The sequence below is a fragment of the Balaenoptera ricei genome, chromosome 3 (assembly GCF_028023285.1).
Source record: "Balaenoptera ricei isolate mBalRic1 chromosome 3, mBalRic1.hap2, whole genome shotgun sequence".
In the NCBI taxonomy this organism is placed as follows: domain Eukaryota; kingdom Metazoa; phylum Chordata; class Mammalia; order Artiodactyla; family Balaenopteridae; genus Balaenoptera; species Balaenoptera ricei.
Window position 1 is genome coordinate 116,488,043 of NC_082641.1, and position 18,952 is coordinate 116,506,994.

Here is an 18,952-nt window from a genome sequence, read left to right on the forward strand (position 1 = left end):
AAAAGGGTGTTAATAAACAATTTTCCAGAAACGTAATTATCACGTAAACAATCTCAAATTTTTTTTTAATTAATTTATTTAATTTATTTTTGGCTGCGTTGGGTCTTCCTTGCTGCGTGCGTGCTTTCTCCAGTTGTGGTGAGCGGGGGCTACTCTTCGTTGCGGTGCGTGGGCTTCTCATTGCGGTGGCTTCTCTTGTTGCGGAGCACGGGCTCTAGGCGCGCACGCTTCAGTAGTTGGGGCACGAGGACTCAGTAGTTGTGGCTTTTGGGCTCTAGAGCACAGGCTCAGTAGTTGTGGCGTACAGGCTTCATTGCTCCGTGGCATGTGGGAACTTCCCGGACCAGGGCTTGAACCCTTGTCCCGTGCATTGGCAGGCGGATTCTTAACCACTGCGCCACCAGGGAAGCCCTTAATTTTTAAGAAATAAACTTAAATAATTCTTAAAACTTGTGAGTTCTAAGATGCAGTCACCTTCCTGGTTCTGAAGTTGTTAGCATGTGATATTTAGAACTACATAGAGAAATTAGGACAAGGCAAGTCACTGAGGATGAAAAAGCAAAACTATAGAAAGAATCTGGGTTCCTGTTATTATTGAGCCACTGAAATCACCTTAGGACTTAATACTAGACGTGTTTCATTACTGTAAGCCAATTCTGGTTGGACTTATTTAGAGCAGAAAGCAGCCTGGAAATAGAGGCCTGATTTTCATGTTAGAGAGCTAAAGACTATTTCAACATTCCAAACCTCAGATGGGGCTAGGGAGGGGAAAAAAAAAAAAAGCCTCCTCTGAACCAGACTTGTCTTTGGTGATGATAATGCTTATTATTATACCGGCCTTCCCAAGTTTTCAATTTGTTAGAAATTCAAATGCCAGTGTTAGAAAATCCTGTATCGAGGTCAGGGAGTTGGGAAATGTGATTTATGTCGTATTTCTGAAGCTAAATCTCAGCCTCACCCCTCACAGAGAAGAGATCAAAATGCTTTTCCTATTTATTTTTTTAAAAATCCAGAATGGATCAAAAAGAACAGTCATCAGGGATACAGGTGCCAGACACAGGCCAAAGGGTAGCTAGGAAAGTATGCCTTCAGAAAGTTTGGGAGACTTGTGTTTTAGAAGCTGGACCTCACATAAATAGCTAGCTTAGTTTTCCATTGATTTAGCTTCCCCTGCCCTACCTCCCAACATGGCACAGCTGGCTTGCCTTGCAAGGCCTCAGTTGAAGAACTCCATATACACACAGGCTGGTACAGCAGTACTTAGGTAACTAGACGGATCTCATCCCCCTATGGTCTCATTCCAGATACTGTCTTCAGTGTGTGAGATGGTTTCACCCCTTTGAAAATACAGCCACTTCAGCACAAAACAACGTTAAATCTTTAGAATGATCAATAAATCATCTTTCCCCCCATTTTACATGCAACTGAAAAAGAATGACAGGCTAGGGACAGAATACTGTGAACTTTGTACTGTTGGGAACTATCACTTGTTAAATGATCATTAGCTAATGGTCACTAAATTTACATATTCAGGAAATTATATATAGAGTACTGCAAAAACACAGTAGAAGACTGAAGTTTTGCCCATTTCAGCTCAGGAAATCCCTTCACTCCCAAGCATCATAATATGTTGTCCTTTCGACTCCAAAGTTTACTGCTGTTACTGTTTCTCTTCCTTCTGATCTTCCTTTTGCTCCCCAGTGCCAGAACTTCCAGAGCCTTCCCGCTCAGATGCCATCTATAAGAAAACATGAGAGTCACTTGTTTAATGTTAAGGGTGACAGTTTGCTCTCTGATGAACTAAAAACGAAAAAGCCATATCCTGACTGTTCCACTCTCCCAGTTTTAGTGATTTCTTCCCTTTGACCTCACCCTCCCTCCCTCCCTCCCACCCAAAGTAGTCAAGAAGGCAGGAAGAAGGATATTTCCAATTCCAATACTCCCAGTTCCATAAATGGCTATGTAGGAGCCATCAGTGACAGTAATCAAGAGCAGTTACATCAAGTTAGGAGCAAAATAGTCATTGAGTAAAACAGCCTTGTACCTTTTTGTATGCCATTTCGAAGAGCTTCAATGATGCTTGCTGAAGGGAAGATGCTGCCTGTCTTATGTTTTGTCCTGTTTCACTGTCTTTTCGAGCGAGGAGCTCCCTCATTTTGGAAATCTCTTCTTTTAGCTTGTGGCACTTAAAAACAAAACAAAACCAGACCCTCACTTTTTCTGGTTCTTATCCCATAAACACACAGCAGAATGTTTAGAAACATTTTCTAAATTCCTATCAAGACCCATACAGAAAAATGACCTTCACTGACATTGGTGATGATGCCTCCCAACTTCTTGAGCTATTTTAAAAGAGGGTTTACCTCATCAGCAGGCAATTGGTCCTTGAATTCTTCCATCTTGGTTTCTGTGTCATGAATGATTCCTTCAGCCATATTAACTGCTTCAACTCGTTCCTAAGAGAAATTAAAAATGTAATATGAATGAAGACTTCCCAATCAACTAGTCGGCTGAATGTCCTCACTAAGAAGACAACATGAAAACCGCGACATACAGTTAACAGAGTATAAACAGTTAAGAGGGAGATATCACTGTGGTCTGAGATGTCTGTAAGGTTTTAGCTGGATTCTGTAACATGAAAATTTTGATATGGGGAGTCTGAGAATAAGAAAGGCATTTCACATAGAAGTTATGAGCAAAGTAATCACCTTCTTTCGCCGGTCTTCCTCAGCATACTTCTCTGCGTTTTTAACCATATTTTCAATATCATCTTTGCTTAACCCACCGGAAGACTGGATCACAACTATAGTGAAAAGAAGGCACCTCGTTATTTCCCAGGAAAATTATATGCTTCTTCCTCTACTGTATTAAGAAAAAGAATCCTCCTCTTCAGAGTAGCTTGATGTGCATTATGAAGAAGGGGAATATCCTACTGTCCTACAATAAGCAGAGGGAAACCAAGGGTCTAAAATATACAGAGAACAACTAACTGTCCTACCTACCAAAACTTCAGCAATCCAGAGGCTCAGTGCTTGCCTTTTTTGGGGACATAAACACCATACCTGTTAATGTGACACTGATAACTGAGGAGAAAGAGGGCAAAGAGGACTCATCATCCTCCCCTGAGGCTAGGGGAAAAGATAATGCCCAATCTAGAGGGTCTAGTTCCCAACAGAGAAAAGTCCCTCACCTCACTCTTACAGTCTTAATAAATAAGAGTACTTACTCTGCTGCTCGCGTCCTGTACCCTTATCTTTGGCAGAAACATGTACAATCCCATTGGCATCAATGTCAAATGTAACTTCAATCTGAGGGACTCCACGAGGGGCTGGGGGAATCCCAATCTAGAATAAATAAACACCAGAGTAAGCTCCTCTCACAAAGGGGTCCAGTGCTCTATTTCCAAAACCTATACGGTCTTCTGGGGAAGAAATTACTTGGTTTCTGGGAGGAACAAGTGAAACTTTCACTTAAATGTACAAAAACATGAGTTTGTCGGTGAGGGTGGTAATTTCATTGCTGCTTGAAATAAATAGGACTCATACTAGTGAAGGTTGGCTATAGCAAGTAACCACAATGGCTTTATGTACCTAAGGACACACAATGTGTGAAGAGTAAACTTTTCCATCATTCATCCCAACAAGCAGTAAGCGATGCCGACTAGAAGCCAGAACAAGGGACTTCCCTGGCGGTCCAGTGGTTAAGACTCTGTGCTTCCACTGCAGAGGGCACAGGTTCAATCCCTGGTCAGGGAACTAAGATCCCACATGCCACAGAGCACAGCCAAAAAAAAGACGACGATGACGAAGTAGCAGCCAGTAACAATATCAAATGTCTTTCAAAGTAGTAAAATAGTAATCAGGAATTTCTTCTAATAAGCACTGTTTATTAACATTTCCCTGGCTCTTACAAGCTTCTTTATTTAGTTCCTAAGGCACAAGAAGCAGGGCTTTCAGGTAAAAACTGAAGCCATGGTTATCCAGTTGCAGAATTCATTTGAATACTATGCTAAGATAACACAGACTGCGTCTGTCAGCAGTTTATGGTAATATTAGGGGTTAGAATAGTGTAACTTCACCATAAAAAAATGAGCATAACATTCATGATTCCCAATACCTACCAAAGTAAACTGTCCAAGAAGTTTGTTGTCTCCAGCCATCTCTCTCTCACCCTGACACACTTTAATCTCCACTTGAGTCTGTCCATCAGCAGCTGTAGAAAACACCTAGGGAGAAAAAGGAAACTTGCTGGGTTGGCAGCCTGATTTTTTCCCTCCAGCCTACTCCCCCTTACAAAGTGCAACAAACCAAAGAAAGAAATTCACATCCCAACATTGGAAGAATCCTAATGTACACTATGTTCAAAACAAAGGCTTATGTCTTTATAGAGAACAGGAGTAGGATTAGCACAGCAAAAGGGCATACAATAGCTATTGTTTTCAGCTAAGCAAATGCATTGTACAAAGATGCAGCATTAGCACAGAAGGCCTCAAGAGAAGGAGCTATAAAAAGCGAGATGTTGAAACATGCTCATCCAGAGAAATGGGTCAGAGAGGACATTTATTTTATGCTCATAGTATTAGGAAATCACCACACACTTTTCTTCAGAATGATGTGTTGGCAATACATCACTGCAAACATAGCAATAGCCATAGTTCTTTCAGAAAAACACCAAAACTGAGAAAGGAAATAATTCTTAATCTAAGACCAAGCCATTGTCCAAATAACCCTGGCTTGATATCTCAGAACCCCTATCATTCTCCAGGGAGACAAGCACACTCCCCTGGTCTCGGCCACGCCATTCTTTTTACTGCCTTTGAGAACAGAAGAGTATAGGAATTTAGTCTCAAATGATGAGGCTCCTTCTGGCAATTATCATCCTGAGAAGGAGAGACTATTGATGACTTCCCTAAAATCATCACCACTGGCTGACAGGTAAAGAGAACTTTTCCAGGAACAAAAGAGAACAAAGGACAATATTCTTACCACCCCTCAACATTCAGCTAGTATGGACTGCAAAACAAAAAGGAAAGTTTTCTAGGAAAAGCTCACAGAAGTGGCTACAATCACATCCTCACAGAACCTAGTATCTCTGTGACAAATAAGGTGGGGTGGCTTTTACCTGGCTCTTCTTGGTTGGAATAGTGGTGTTCCTGTTAATAAGCTTGGTGAAGACACCTCCCAGAGTCTCAATACCCAGAGACAGGGGAGTGACATCCAAGAGTAGCACATCTGTGACATCACCAGCCAACACACCTCCCTGAATGGCAGCTCCAATGGCCACAGCCTCATCAGGATTGACAGCTTTACTTGGGGCTCGGCCAAAGAGATCCTGCACAGTCTGCTGAACCTGAGCACCAAGAAAAAAGAACCTTGTCACTCACTACTCAGGGCAATTGCCTGAGAAGGGGAGAACAGCACATGTGTCCTGAGACCCCACCAGGTCTCAGGACAGGGTGCTTCAGATCCAAGAACATTTACCCAAATTATTTTGTAGTTGAGTTCTTGTTAATGAATTAAGTATATTGTTTGGTTACCCATACACTTTACTCTTGAGTATCTCATTCATAGCCCTTTTAAATTTGGGAACAATTTGCCTAAATTTTGTTATCTGGTTTCCCAAGCAACACATCAAATTAGAAATACAAGGTACAAGGCAAGGGGACTTAATTTGTATAGTCCAAGTCCTCTTCTATGTATCAACTAAAAATCAGCTTAATAGAAGCAGTAGTAATTCAATACTGGTGCAAGTATGAGGCATGTTTTCCCCTCCTGCTTATTTTACTAATGCTAGGAAAAAGTTCTATTTGAATAACATCTGGGATAATTTGTTAACATAAAGATATCTGCCTGGTTCAAAGTCTCTCCTTTTCACTTCAGATTTATTGTATGCATCATTTTCCTAAGCACAAGTACTCCAAAGGAAAAATTATGAAAATCAAGACCCAAGATAGTTCTATTCAAGATATAAAGAATTACACCATCAACAGGTTCTGTGCTCAGTTATTAGTTTTCCACACACCTGTCTTTTCAGAATGATGTGTTGATAAAATGCATCATTGCACAAATCTCTGTTGAAGAGATGCCTTTAGAAACCCCAAACACTATACTGCAAAACACATGTCCAAAATTGCCCATAGAAGCTAGTTAGTACCAAGATGTTAAGCTGTCTCTGACCGCAAACTTTGTTTCATTCCTAAAAATTCTATAAAACTGAAGTTCAGGATCCTCCTTGCTGCTACCCCAAAGACATTCTCCCCTTTCCTAATCCTTTTTTTAAAATACCCTTTAAGAACTCTTTAGCAAGGGCACAAATTCATCCTCCTTTCAGGTCAGCATGGTAGAAAGGCCACATATTCATGTCCTTACACAACATAAGCCATATGTCATGTCCTAAGAAATAATTATGTGTTGGCCCTCTCTGCTCTCTATGTCAAGAATTCCATGGGTCCTTACCTTGGGCATCCTAGTCATGCCACCAACCAGAATCACTTCTCCTATGTCACTTTTGCTGACTTCTGCATCTTGCATGGCTTTTTGGCATGGAGCTATGGTCCTTCTGATTAGATCAGTAACAATCCCCTCAAACTGAGCCCGGGTCAGCTTCATATTCAAATGCTTGGGTCCAGAAGCATCCATTGTAAGGTATGGCAAATTGATGTCAGTCTGCAAAGGAAGCAGGGAGACCAGTAGTGAAGTCTCTCTATTACTTCAATTAAAGACTATACCCTAGGAAAGGAAGACTGTGAAAGTTACAGGGAGGGTCAGACACTTTAAATGAACGGCCACCAAAGACAGTGACTCTTAAGATTCAACCTCTTATCTTCCCAGAAGTAAACACTATAAATCTGTTATTAACAGTGAAGAAAGGAATAGAGAAGCAGGAAAAATCCCCATTCAGGAGGTGAAGAACAGTCTGTCCTGCCATTAAAAATATATTAAGAATCACACTACTGTGTTCTTTTACCAAGTTTTAAAAGATTTCCTTGCACATTAAGAAAAATGTGAAAGGTATGCTTTGAACCAAATAATCTGCCACCAAACCAGGGGTTTCCAAGTTTCAGGAAGATGGTTAAGAAAGCTACAACAAAAATGCTAAAGAGAACTACAAGGACTGACTACTGCTATCACATCCCCAGGGAGTAGCTAACACTGCTACAGTCACACCATGTAACATACAGTACTTAATAAACCTAAAATCCTGATAAGGCATGGATTAAGAATATTTAGACTAACAAAACTCACTACTAAACATGCAGAAACAGGTGTCTCGGGGTGAACCCCCAGGAACAGAGTTTGTGTATGCTGCCCCTCCAACTTCACAAAGCAAGGCCAACAGGGAATAAAGACTGAAGGGAGCAAATCCTTAACCAGCTTTCTTCAGGTAGAGTACCCTGGACAGATAAATGCTTTATAGGGAGAATCAACACATCTTTTGTAAAAACAGTGATATTGGATATAGTTTCAAGAACACCAATAACAATTTTCTCTTTCTTTGCAAAATGTTAACAAACCGAATCAGTAAATAAAATTATCTATAGTAATGCAATCCAACAGAACTTTCTGTGGCAATGGGAATGTTCTCTATCTGTGCTTTTCAATCCAGCAGCCACTAGTCACATGTGGCTGAATACTTGAAATACAGCTAGTGGAACTGAGAAATGGAATTCTTAAAAATTGTATTTAATTTTAAATAGCCACATGTAGTTACTGTATTAGTGCAGTTCTATATGCTATATATTAATGACCAGGTGAAAAACTCCAGGGTTCTCCACCCTTGAAAGCCAGTTCCACCATGAAGTTCTGTCCCTCTTCTCTCTCAATTCCAACCATGTATCTCTCACTACCACACTCTGGTCCAAGTCCTTCCTCTCTCACCACCTGGTGTGCTGCAATAGCCTCCCAACATTTTCCCACACCCACTCAGGCTGCCACAAAGAGCACTCCACCTCAGAGTGCTTTCCCCAAATCTGACCATGTTACCGGCCCACCTTAAAATTTTTCAGTAGTTGTCATTATCTCAGGAAAGATACCAAGTCCCCTATCTATAAAGCCTCTAGCCTTATCTTCTATGTTCCTCCTGCCAGTCTAGTCTGTACTTCAGCCACACTGACCCTTACTCAGGTCTTTACCCGAGAACCTCATACTTACCTGACCCTTTCTCTCTTCCTGATTAACTCACCTTTCAGAAGCTCTCCTAATTATGTCAAACACCTGTCAGGTTCCTTTATTATAAATCTAACTTTCCTTTTTAAAAAAACAAAATTAATACATACATTTAGAGTAACACTTACTATTTATTACATATTGTCCTAAGCATGTTACATGTATTAATTTACTAATCCTCACAACTCTAAGGGGGAATGGAGCACCATTTATCCTCATTTTATAGACAAGAAAACAGAAATGTTAAGTAATTCATTCAAAGTCACACAGCTAATAAGTAATGAAATAAGGACTTCATCTCCACCAGTCTGCCGGCAGAGTAACTCTTAACCTCTACATTACTTCTGACATTTATTAATATAATGTTCTCATTAGTGTCCACCTCCCCAAACCACATTATAAACTCAAGGGTAATAAGTGCTTCTATAAATTTAACCTATAGACTTACAATCACATATGCACAAACATTAATGTACAAGGATGGTCAATACACCTTGCTATAATAGCAAAATGGTGGAAAACAATCCAAATACCTATCAACAGGACAGAGCCACAGTAAAACTAACCAACGTCCTGTTTCATAAAGTGACAACCCCTGGGAAGAATTATAAGCTATCCTCTGGTAATGCCACATATTTCGGCCCCAACCATCGTGCTGCAAATTCTGACAGCAGGACGAGGGAATACCATCAACTTCATGGATGACCCTGTACAGCTCTGTCACTCCTTATAGCTGCTATTAAAAAGAAAAAAAAAAAAAAAAGAAAGAAAAAAGAAAATCCAGATGTGACTGAAGGTCACCCACTTTACCAACACAATGACAGATGCTATAAATACCTCTTCCCTTCCCAGAGTGCTAAAGTTGCTCCAGTTCTGAAAGATGAAGCCTCCCTTTGCCTTAACCACTAAGAACAGAATAACAGCATGTTAGGTCCGTGACAGGGATATAGCAAGATGGCAGGAGATCTAATTCCAGGTTCTCATGTGGCAGCAGGAAAGCAAATCATAACCTGATTTAGGTGCTTCAGCTCACCCATAAAAAACATAATGCTCCTTTGCTAATGGAAAGGCTTTTTAATCACCAACCAGAAAACTGTTAAAAAAAATCTGACCGACATTATGCCAATTAGAATATGCTATTCGAGTAAACTCAGGCTGAAAGGATCCATCAAGACTGGTGGAATTTGTCCACGTCTCACCTGCACAGATGAAGAGAGTTCACACTTGGCCTTCTCAGCGGCTTCCCGAACCCTTTGAAGCGCCATGTTGTCTTTGGTCAAATCAACCCCTGTCTACAAAGTGAAGACACACAATATATTAGTGTTAAGAAAATGAATACTACTTAAATTGCAGAGGTAAGGTGTAACAAAACAAAATAGAGCCATACCTTTATAAACAAGCAGAAATTACTTATTGCCCTTAAAAATCTATAGGAAAAAAGAAGACCTACTTTGAAAAAGAAATATGTGTCTGGAGTTAGAGGATGAACTGTTCTCAGTTCTTTCCAGCTGTAGGATTCTAGCTCAAAAAAGGAGTTCCCATAATTCATTTTCCAATACAGGTATCCCCCCACTTTTCCAAAGTTTGCTTTACACCACTTCCCTTTTATAAAAGATCTATATTAGTACCTGTTTTTGCTAATCAAATGAAATCTAAAAAGGATTTTCACTTTTACAAAAAAGGCAAAAAGGGCAAATAATGTTCAGCGTTTGCTTTGCAGCGAGCCATTAGAGGCAGTGTGCACCCCAAGCTCCTTCCCCAGTAACTACATTTATCTGAGCACCAAACCACCACCATAGCTTTGAACTGTCTGTGAGCATACAACCATTTATGTTGTGCATCCGTTAGCAAAGTGTGTAGCTTCACGACATTTCAACTTATCAAAAGTTTCGCAGGCTCAATTTTCAGATAGTGGGGGAAACCTATACAGTCATCCCTTGGTATCTGTGAGGAATTGGTTCCAGCAACCCCTGTCAAATGCGGATACCCCAAATCCAAAGATATTCAAGTCCCTTAAATAAAATGCCACAGTACTATTGTACACCAGGTGCTATAGCCTTTTAATTGTTATTTGTTCCCAATTTGAAGCTACGATAACCAGAATAGTTCAGAGCACCCATGGAACTGAAATGCAATTTCAGTGGCCTATTCAACACTCTCTTAAGGGAAAAAAAATCGTAAAAAAAAAAAACAAATAGCAGTACGAACAAAGAAATTCTCAGTATTCCAATGTGTACATATTAACCACACTGGTAACTAACCTCTCTTTTGAACTCCTTCACAATGTGACGCAGCAAGGCCTGGTCAAAGTCTTCACCACCTAAAAAAGTGTCTCCATTGGTGGATTTCACCTCAAATACTCCTTTCTGAATTTCCAGTATGGAAATATCAAAAGTTCCACCACCTAAATCATATACGGCAATGCTAGAAAGAAAAAAGGCCATCAGGAACAAAACTCATCACAGCGTATGGATTTCAGTAACCAAACCAACATAAACTTGGCTATTTCCCCCCCAGGTATAATTATGAAAGTTGATGACTGCATAAGTGACATATATCTTAACAGGCAGCCCTAACAGCAACATGTAAAACACACATACAGTTAAAATGAAATGTTAAAAAACAAAAACCACTCTTTTGGATGAATACTTGCCAACAGGCATACCAAGGGGAAAAAATGACCACAGCCAGTACTTGAAAAAGAAAAAGTAATCAAGGGACAATCTTGAAATGAATGAAAAACACAGACCATAAAAGCCTTGGGAAAAGGTCAAGGCAGTACATTTCCAGTCTAAGTATAAGGCTCAATCACTATGAAATCAAGATGATGATTTAGGATAAGTTTCAAGGTTCCATGAACTTAAGTCTCACAAATCTAGGTGGAATTTACTGCACAAACTTACATTTTGTCTTCTGATTTGTCTAGACCATAGGCCAGAGCAGCCGCTGTGGGTTCATTAATTACCCGAAGCACATTTAGTCCAGATATCTGGCCAGCATCCTTAGTGGCCTATAAAAAAAGAAAAAAGCATTTTCCACCGTGTCCCAGGTACCATTAATTTCCGGAATAAAAATGCTAATTGGGGGGCTTCCCTGGTGGCAGCAGTGGTTAAGAATCCTCTTGCCAATGCAGGGGACACGGGTTCGAACCCTGGTCCAGGAAGATCCCACATGCCGCAGAGCAACTAAGCCCGTGCTCCACAAGAGAAGCCACCGCAATGAAGAGTAGCCCCAACTCGCTGCAACTAAAGGAAGCCCATGTGCAGCAACCAAGACCCAATGCAGCCGAAAATAAATAATAAATAAATAAATAAATGTATTAAAAATGATAATTAAACTCACCTGTCTCTGAGAGTCATTGAAATAAGCTGGGACGGTGATCACAGCATTTTTTGCTGTATGCCCCAAGTAATTTTCTGGAAAAGCAATCAATGAAAATCATTCATGAGACCCTATCAGATGAAACAGGCTACAATTACTAATGTAGCCTAACAACCTGTGTCACTCTCTTGAGGTCACAAACAGCACCCAATAGTTTTTTAGCATATGACCTAACATGAAGAGACCTTGTAGGAAAACACTCCAATTTAAAAAACCCAAGATCTCACCTTTAACATGTTAGTGAAGGCTCACCAGCAACAATGACCTACTTTTAGATTTAGAAGAGCCACTAGTTTCTTAAATGGGAAGTTTTACCTAACAGACACAAAAGCTTAATGTGTAGTCTTTTGATTTCCCTTCTGGAAAAAAGAAACAAGCAAGCCACCATTAGGAAAACTTGTAAGAGAAATTCAATTTGTAGGGAAAGAGTAATAAAGTTTTGCCATTCCTAGGTATTCTGTATAAAAGCCACTGCAGACTCATCCAGAGGACACTGAGGTATGGAAGCCAGTGATCTCAGAGGAATCATGCAGTTCTCTGAATTTTCCCAGATATGAACTAAGCTTTCTCACCTGCAGTCTCTTTCATCTTCATCAACACAAATGCTCCAATCTGACTTGGGGAATAGAGTTTTCCATGAGCTTCAACCCAGGCATCACCATTAGAGGCACGGACAATTTTAAAAGGAACATTTTTACTGAAAGACACAAAAATTATACTTGAGAAAACATGCCAGCACAACCTACCATGAGGTTACCATACACCATGAAAGCCCATCTTCCACCCCAAGAGATCCATGGCCAACAAATGAGAACTTCAGGAATTTGTTTAATGAAAACCTTCAGAAAGCAATCATTAACATGTAAAAACATCCTGATGAAACCTGAACATTCTTCTCACCAAAAATTTATGCAGCTGCTTTGGAAAGCGGTAACAGAGATACCATATGACCTACCAATTCCATTACTAGATGTCTACCCAAGAGAAATGAAAACATATGTCCACACAAAAACCTATACACAAATGTTTATGGTAGCATTATTCGTAATAGCCAAAAAGTGGAAACAACCCAAATGCCCATTAACAAACAGATAAACAAAATGCAGTATGTATGCATACAATGGGATATTATTTAGCCATAAAAAGAAATGAAATACCGATCCATGCCACAACAAGGATGAACCTTGAAAACATATCCGATCAGTATCAAGATGGCGCCTATGCCATTATCTGCCTTATGTGTTTAACGCCAATTTATGTGGTCCAGGAGTGACTAGCCAAATCTTCATATATCATGTCACACATAGCAAAGACCTAATCTGTGAAGGCAGAATTGAATTTTTTGAAGGAGATACCCTTTTGGCAGGAGCAGGGCCTGTCCCCAGGGATCCTGCTGTTAAGATTCATCCGTATAGCCTTTGCATATAAATACATTTTTGCTATTACTCACATGTCTTTTTGAACTTCTGAGTCATCATATCGCCGGCCAATGAGACGCTTGGTAGCATAGAATGTGTTGTTCGGGTTGGTGACAGCCTGTCGCTTGGCCGGCATGCCAACAAGTCGCTCACCATCTGCTGTAAAGGCTACAACTGAAGGGGTGGTTCTGGCACCTTCAGCATTCTCTAGCACCTAAAACTCCCAAAGTAGGACAGAGAATGAGGTTCCAGTCACCACTAGTGTCTTTGTACCAATCATTTAAGACACAGAACAAACACTAAAAAACAGTACTAATGGGCATACTTTTCTGCTCTGTGAATGCTGATATAGTAAGCAACTACTATTGTAGATTCAAACAACCTACAACTAAGAACATCCAAAAAACAGGAACAAATATAAATCACATCTTTCGTACTCAATGTTTGCACAACGTAATCTTTCCTTCCATACGGAGAGTTAAATCTACTTCTGATTTTTTGGTGATGCCTACAAGTTTCAGGCATTAAAAAAAACTGCCAACAAGGAATTCAAAAATCCAGGTGCTCCAAGTATTCTTGAGGAGAACCAGGTGGGAATAAAGATTTCACAAACAAAGGAGGAACAGCCTCTACTTCCTCTAGAAGGAAGAACATGCCTTACTTAGAATGCAGCCCATGCATTATTTGGAGCTCCACTTGCTTCTAGACTGTTCCTGCACCTTTAGCCTTTGTTTAACTGACTTACAAAAAAGCAGAACTTTAATTACAGAAGTAATCAACAGTACAAGTCATTCCAATGGGTCCTAACGGTAACTTAGTAGTCTTACATCTATACTAGGACACACTTAAATCCTGGGAAGTCAAATCCATTCATTTATTACCAGCATACAATTAAGCACAAAGATTCACCTCACAAGAGTCTTAAGAATTATAAAAGCAGCTTTGAAAATGTCCCTTATCTAAGCCAAAGGACACAGAATTCTGAATTGTGTACTGGTTACCACTACATGATCCAGAGCTTCCAATCATGCTCACCTTTGCTTGTTTACCTTCCATAACTGCCACACAGGAGTTGGTAGTACCCAAATCAATACCAACAACTGCTCCCTTGATTGCTTCTGATCTGTAAGATATTTAAAACAATGCTATGATTAGTTATCTTAACAGTGATCTCCAAAATGGTTGTAGGAAAACATAAGAAAACAATATTTGCTACTGTGGCAAAATGCATACTCTATAAATAAACTTAGCTGTGTCTTTTTTTCTGAGTGAAGTAATTAATCACAAATTTAGAGACCATTGCTCCGGGGCTTAATATTTATTATCTAAATGCTAAAGGAAATGAAATTATACTTACGCATAGTCCCGCCTTGAAACAATTCTAAAAGCTTCATGACTAAAGCCATTCCAGCCATCCTTAAAAAAAAAAAAAAAAAAAAAAAAAAAGGATCAGCCATGAACTACATATGAAAACTTGCGCTTGTTTTAATTATTCTTCTGAAGAATACATGAAAGGTTGAGACTTTCAATTCTGTTCACTGAGTGGTTACCATGTATAAAATATACTGAAATAAAATATTTCATGTCTAAGAGACGTTATGGTACTGAAACAAACAAGCCTAATAAAGTACAAATATTCCCAATGAAATCAGAGAAATAAATAGATATAAAATTATCTTGAATTGCATTACCAAAGGGTCTCTCAACCTTGGCACTATTGATTGTGAACAAAATCTTTGTTGGGAGCTGGGCCGTTCTATGCACTGCAGAATGTTTAGCAGCAACTTGGGCCTTTACAACTAGAACCCAGTAGTAGCATGGCTACCCAGGTTGTGACAACCAAAATTATTTCTAGACTCTGCCAAATATCCCGTGGAGAAGTAAAAATATGTTAAAATACTACTCAATTTCATCATCAGGAGCAGTGTCTACCTAAGACCCACATATGTTACGTGTTGCAGGTAGAGATTTAACTTAATCAGAAACATTTTCTCTGACCTTCCCAAACTACTGCTTTAAAAGAACTAGAATTAGTAATTTTGTGAAGTCAGTTTATGAGGGAAAAAAGTCAGGAGTGGCTTCCCATCAGTGTCAAAGACCTTTGTTACAATCTCACCTCAGGCTACTTCCAAGTCTTCTTTTACCCAACCTGAGTGCAAAGAAACACAATTCTTTTTTTTTTTTTTTTTTAAATAATTTTTATTTTTACTTTTATTTATTATTTATGGCTGTGTTGGGTCTTCGTTTCTGTGCGAGGGCTTTCTCCAGTTGCGGCGAGCGGGGGGCCACTCTTCATCGCGGTGCGCGGGCCTCTCACTATCGCGGCCTCTCTTGTTGCGGAGCACAGGCTCCAGACGCGCAGGTTCAGTAATTGTGGCTCACGGGCCCAGCCGCTCCGCGGCATATGGGATCCTCCCAGACCAGGGCACAAACCCGTGTCCCCTGCATTGGCAGGCAGATTCTCAACCACTGCGCCACCAGGGAAGCCCAGAAACACAATTCTTGTTTCCCCAAAGGGTATGTTTTTACTCTTACACGATAATGAACAGCCACTCCATGGCCTTTTCCTGATTTGCTTATTTTTTCTGAAATAACGGAGGACAAAATTTTGGGGAGCTAACTAGTCAAATATTCGTAAGCAAGAAAATCAGAGCTTGATTTTTAATTTACTGCTCAGATGCTCTTTCTTCCTTCGTTGTATCATAGCAACGGAGTCCTCGCACACTCTGCGTTTCACAGCGAACAATCGTCCTTCTACTCAAGACCAAAACTGTCTAATCGTCTCAAAAGGACTAATCAGGACCACTGCCCGCTACCTGATGAGATAAAACTCTAGGCTCCCAAGGAGTGTGACTCAGCAGGGCCTGAGACAGGAACGCAAAACCCTGAATAAGGCCTTGAACCGGCAGCACTGAATACTAAACGTCCGTTATTTTCTGTCTCTCCCCGAGGATTCTGACCCCGAAGGCCGTGGCCTGCCGCGCTGAGTCCCAAGGCCGTAAGCCCCTCGGGGAAGGCCCGGCAGTCCCTTACCTGGTGGCGAGCTGCTGTGGGGCCCCGGGAGGCTGCGGCGCCGACAAGACGGGCTACTGCGGCTCGGCTGGCGTTTATCATGGCTGCTAAATGGTGGAAATACGAGGCAGCAAACACGCGCTCGGACTGCCGAGAACTGCGCGGCGCGGTAGTGCTAGCACTTCTGGAAACCTCCAACTACGTGAGGTGGGGGGCGGGGTTTGATCGCTGCGGCCTGGAAGCCCGCTCTTCCGCTGAGGCGCCGCCCGCGCTGCCTGATAAGAAAATACCTGAACGCTGTTTCCGGAGTCAGGGCCTATGGCTAATACGCTTCGTGGCATGATGGCAGGGAAAAGCGTGTCCTCCCGTGTCGGCTGCGGCAGGCTGGGCTCTGTGAGAGACCACAAGGCTAAAAGCGGTATAAGGCAGAACCGTGGACAACCCCGGTCCTCGGAGGCAGAAAAGACTCAAGGTCACACGGGATAAATTGCGAACAGTCCTTGCGTCAGTTGCCTGAGAGGAGGGGCCTGTTGCGCCTGCGCAACTGGCATCCTACTGAGGCCCTGCAGCGCATGTGCGCAGGGAGTGGTGGAAACAGGGGAGGAGTCTAACTAGAGCTGTCATAGGACGCTCCAGCTCACGTGAGTTTGGTCCCAGCGTTGCCCTGGGAGAGCCCCGGGCGGATACACGCTCTGCGCGAGTTGACGTTTCCTCCTCGCGGAGGGCGCCATTTTGTCTTGCGCCTTTGTTCAGTGTGAACCTGGGGTTCGAAATCTTTGTTGCTCAACCTCGTCATTTTTTCGTCTTCTGATCGCTTGTTGCTATTGCGGTAACTTGAAATACACCTACATATGCAGACTTTCGACAAATTCTTTCAGACTTTTACCACAGGGACCTTGGGTTTTGAGCTACTAAAGCAGCCCTTCATTCAGACAGCATTCGGTTGCCTTAGGCTAATTATCTTGCAGACCCTCCGGAGAAAAAATACCTGAGCTCAGGATCTTACCTGCCCAGGTTTGCTGGGCCTCACTGAGGCTCTGAAGCAGAGCAGGACCCTGTGGGCCCACCTGGGCACAAAAGCCTTTCTGTGTCCCCCATTTATTTTTTGTAGGAAATAGGCTTCATTCAGTCTCTTTGACCGTCCCTTAGTTCCAAAAGGCAGATTCAAGCAGTTGCTAATCTGGGAAGGGAAACAAGGGAGGCACAGTCAAGAAGCAATAGCGCAACCCTGGCTCAGGGTCCTGGTTCGCAGTCAAGGACTATACATAATAATATCTGTGAGTTCTGTGGAAACTATCCCCTGCCCAGATGGAGGATGGTAACTTCAGGCTGAGGGCAAGATTCCTGGAGTGCCGCCCTGTTACCTCACCACGAACTAGTCAGAAGAAAGTCACACGCCCTGCAGCTCTCACCCCAAATTTTGCATATAAAATCTTCCCCCAAAACCATCAGGGAGTTCGGGGATTTTTTTAGAGCATGAGCCACCCATTCTCCCTGTTTGGCCCTGCAATAAACCTTTCTCTGCTCGAAACTCTGATGGTTTGGTTTGTTTGGCCTCAGTGTAAGTCAAGCACATGAACTTGTGTTCAGTGACAGCTCCTCAGGCCCATCTCAAAACCTTGTTGCTTGGGACAGACGGTGTGGGTTCTGTAACAAGATGCCACTGACCTCTTTGCTGTGACCACTTTCAGATTTGTAAGAAAAACAATTGATTGATTCAACAAATATGTCCTGGAATGCCTTGATTTTAGAAATGAAGCAATTTGTCCTTAAAGTCTCAAAGTCCAATTTCAAGAGAAAGATGCTCCACTGTTAAGTGACCACCACTGTGTGAGGAAGTATGAAGGAAATTTTGGGGGAAGTTTGGGAGGGAAAGAAGATAGCTGAGTTCACATTGTGAGGGGGGAGGGAAGTGGGAGTAAGAAAATAAAAAGTTAAACAGAATATTGGTTATAGAATATACAGATCCTAAAAAAAAAAGTACCCTCACACTCTTATTTGTTAGTTATCATTATATTATCTTTACTTGTCTACTTCATACTTTCATTTCTCTTGTTTTCTTAATTCCCTCAGAGGTAGACTTTCCTGAGGTCATCCAAGTTACAGTCTAATGACCCCTATTTTAAAGAGATTTGTATGCTAAAACAATACACTGATGCTAAAGAACATGGGGGGGAGGGATAAATTGGGAGATTGGGATTGAGATATACACACTACTATATATAAAATAGATAACTAATAAGGACCTACTGTATAGCACAGGGAACTCTACTCAATACTCTGTAATGACCTATATGGGAAAAGAACCTAAAAAAGAGTGGATATATGTATATGTATAACTGATTCACTTTGCTGTACACCAGAAACTAAACACAACATTGTAAATCAACTATACTCCAATAAAAATTATTTTTAAAAAAAGAACATAGAAACATAGAGAGGAGTGACAAATAAATAATATTAAACATGGAAGCAAAATAGAAATTGAAAACTTCACATCCCTACCTTGCATATGATAAGGAGGGAGGAGGGCAAGTGGAGTAATTGGAATAACTGCATTCTCACTTTCCTCTTTTCCCTACTGGTTCTCCTAAGAATTTGCTTTTTTTCATTCTTGTTGCATATACTTAAACACTGCACAGTGTTAATCAAAAGAATCCTGGAATCAAATGGTGTTAGCTAAAGGGTGTCAGAGATGATGATTCTGGGGGTACACATATCACTGAGGTTCCTGGTGCTTTCCCCAAGAGCCTGGCAAATACTCAACATGACCACAAGGGGGATGTTGTAGCTCTAGATACTATTCAAAGCAGGAGCCTGAGAATGGGGCTGCATGTGTTGTATTTGCCAGTGTGAAGGACAGGTTTTGGGGTTGCTTTGCAAATTAATATAGCCTACAGCCTGATGGCTTGAAGAAATAAGCATGAGTCTAAAAAGAGCTGGCTGCAAATGAATAAGAATGGACGGTTAGATCCA

General features: G+C 41.2%; 1 protein-coding gene, 1 long non-coding RNA gene and 2 other non-coding genes across 4 annotated transcripts in view; 1 reads left to right on the plus strand and 3 right to left on the minus strand.

Annotated features, from left to right (window-relative positions):
- The window catches only part of LOC132363807 (uncharacterized), a 38,577-nt gene that overhangs the window by 6,476 nt on the left and 13,149 nt on the right, over positions 1-18,952 (plus strand). The gene's annotated exons all lie outside the window — the stretch shown is intronic.
- HSPA9 (heat shock protein family A (Hsp70) member 9) lies at positions 982-16,186 on the minus strand. The gene is made up of 17 exons (XM_059917193.1): positions 15,998-16,186; positions 14,322-14,380; positions 14,000-14,087; positions 12,997-13,178; positions 12,119-12,243; positions 11,508-11,581; positions 11,069-11,175; positions 10,427-10,589; positions 9,365-9,457; positions 6,456-6,665; positions 5,122-5,349; positions 4,121-4,225; positions 3,227-3,344; positions 2,709-2,803; positions 2,364-2,456; positions 2,045-2,185; positions 982-1,738 (listed from the first exon to the last, which is right to left on the minus strand). Exons 1-17 carry the CDS (start codon positions 16,076-16,078, stop codon positions 1,661-1,663), a joined length of 2,040 nt encoding a protein of 679 aa, XP_059773176.1. The 5' UTR covers positions 16,079-16,186; the 3' UTR covers positions 982-1,660.
- Positions 4,566-4,636, minus strand: LOC132364202 (small nucleolar RNA SNORD63). Its single transcript, XR_009502749.1, has one exon. It is a non-coding gene; the product is annotated as a small nucleolar RNA SNORD63 (small nucleolar RNA).
- LOC132364201 (small nucleolar RNA SNORD63) lies at positions 5,994-6,064 on the minus strand. Its single transcript, XR_009502748.1, has one exon. It is a non-coding gene; the product is annotated as a small nucleolar RNA SNORD63 (small nucleolar RNA).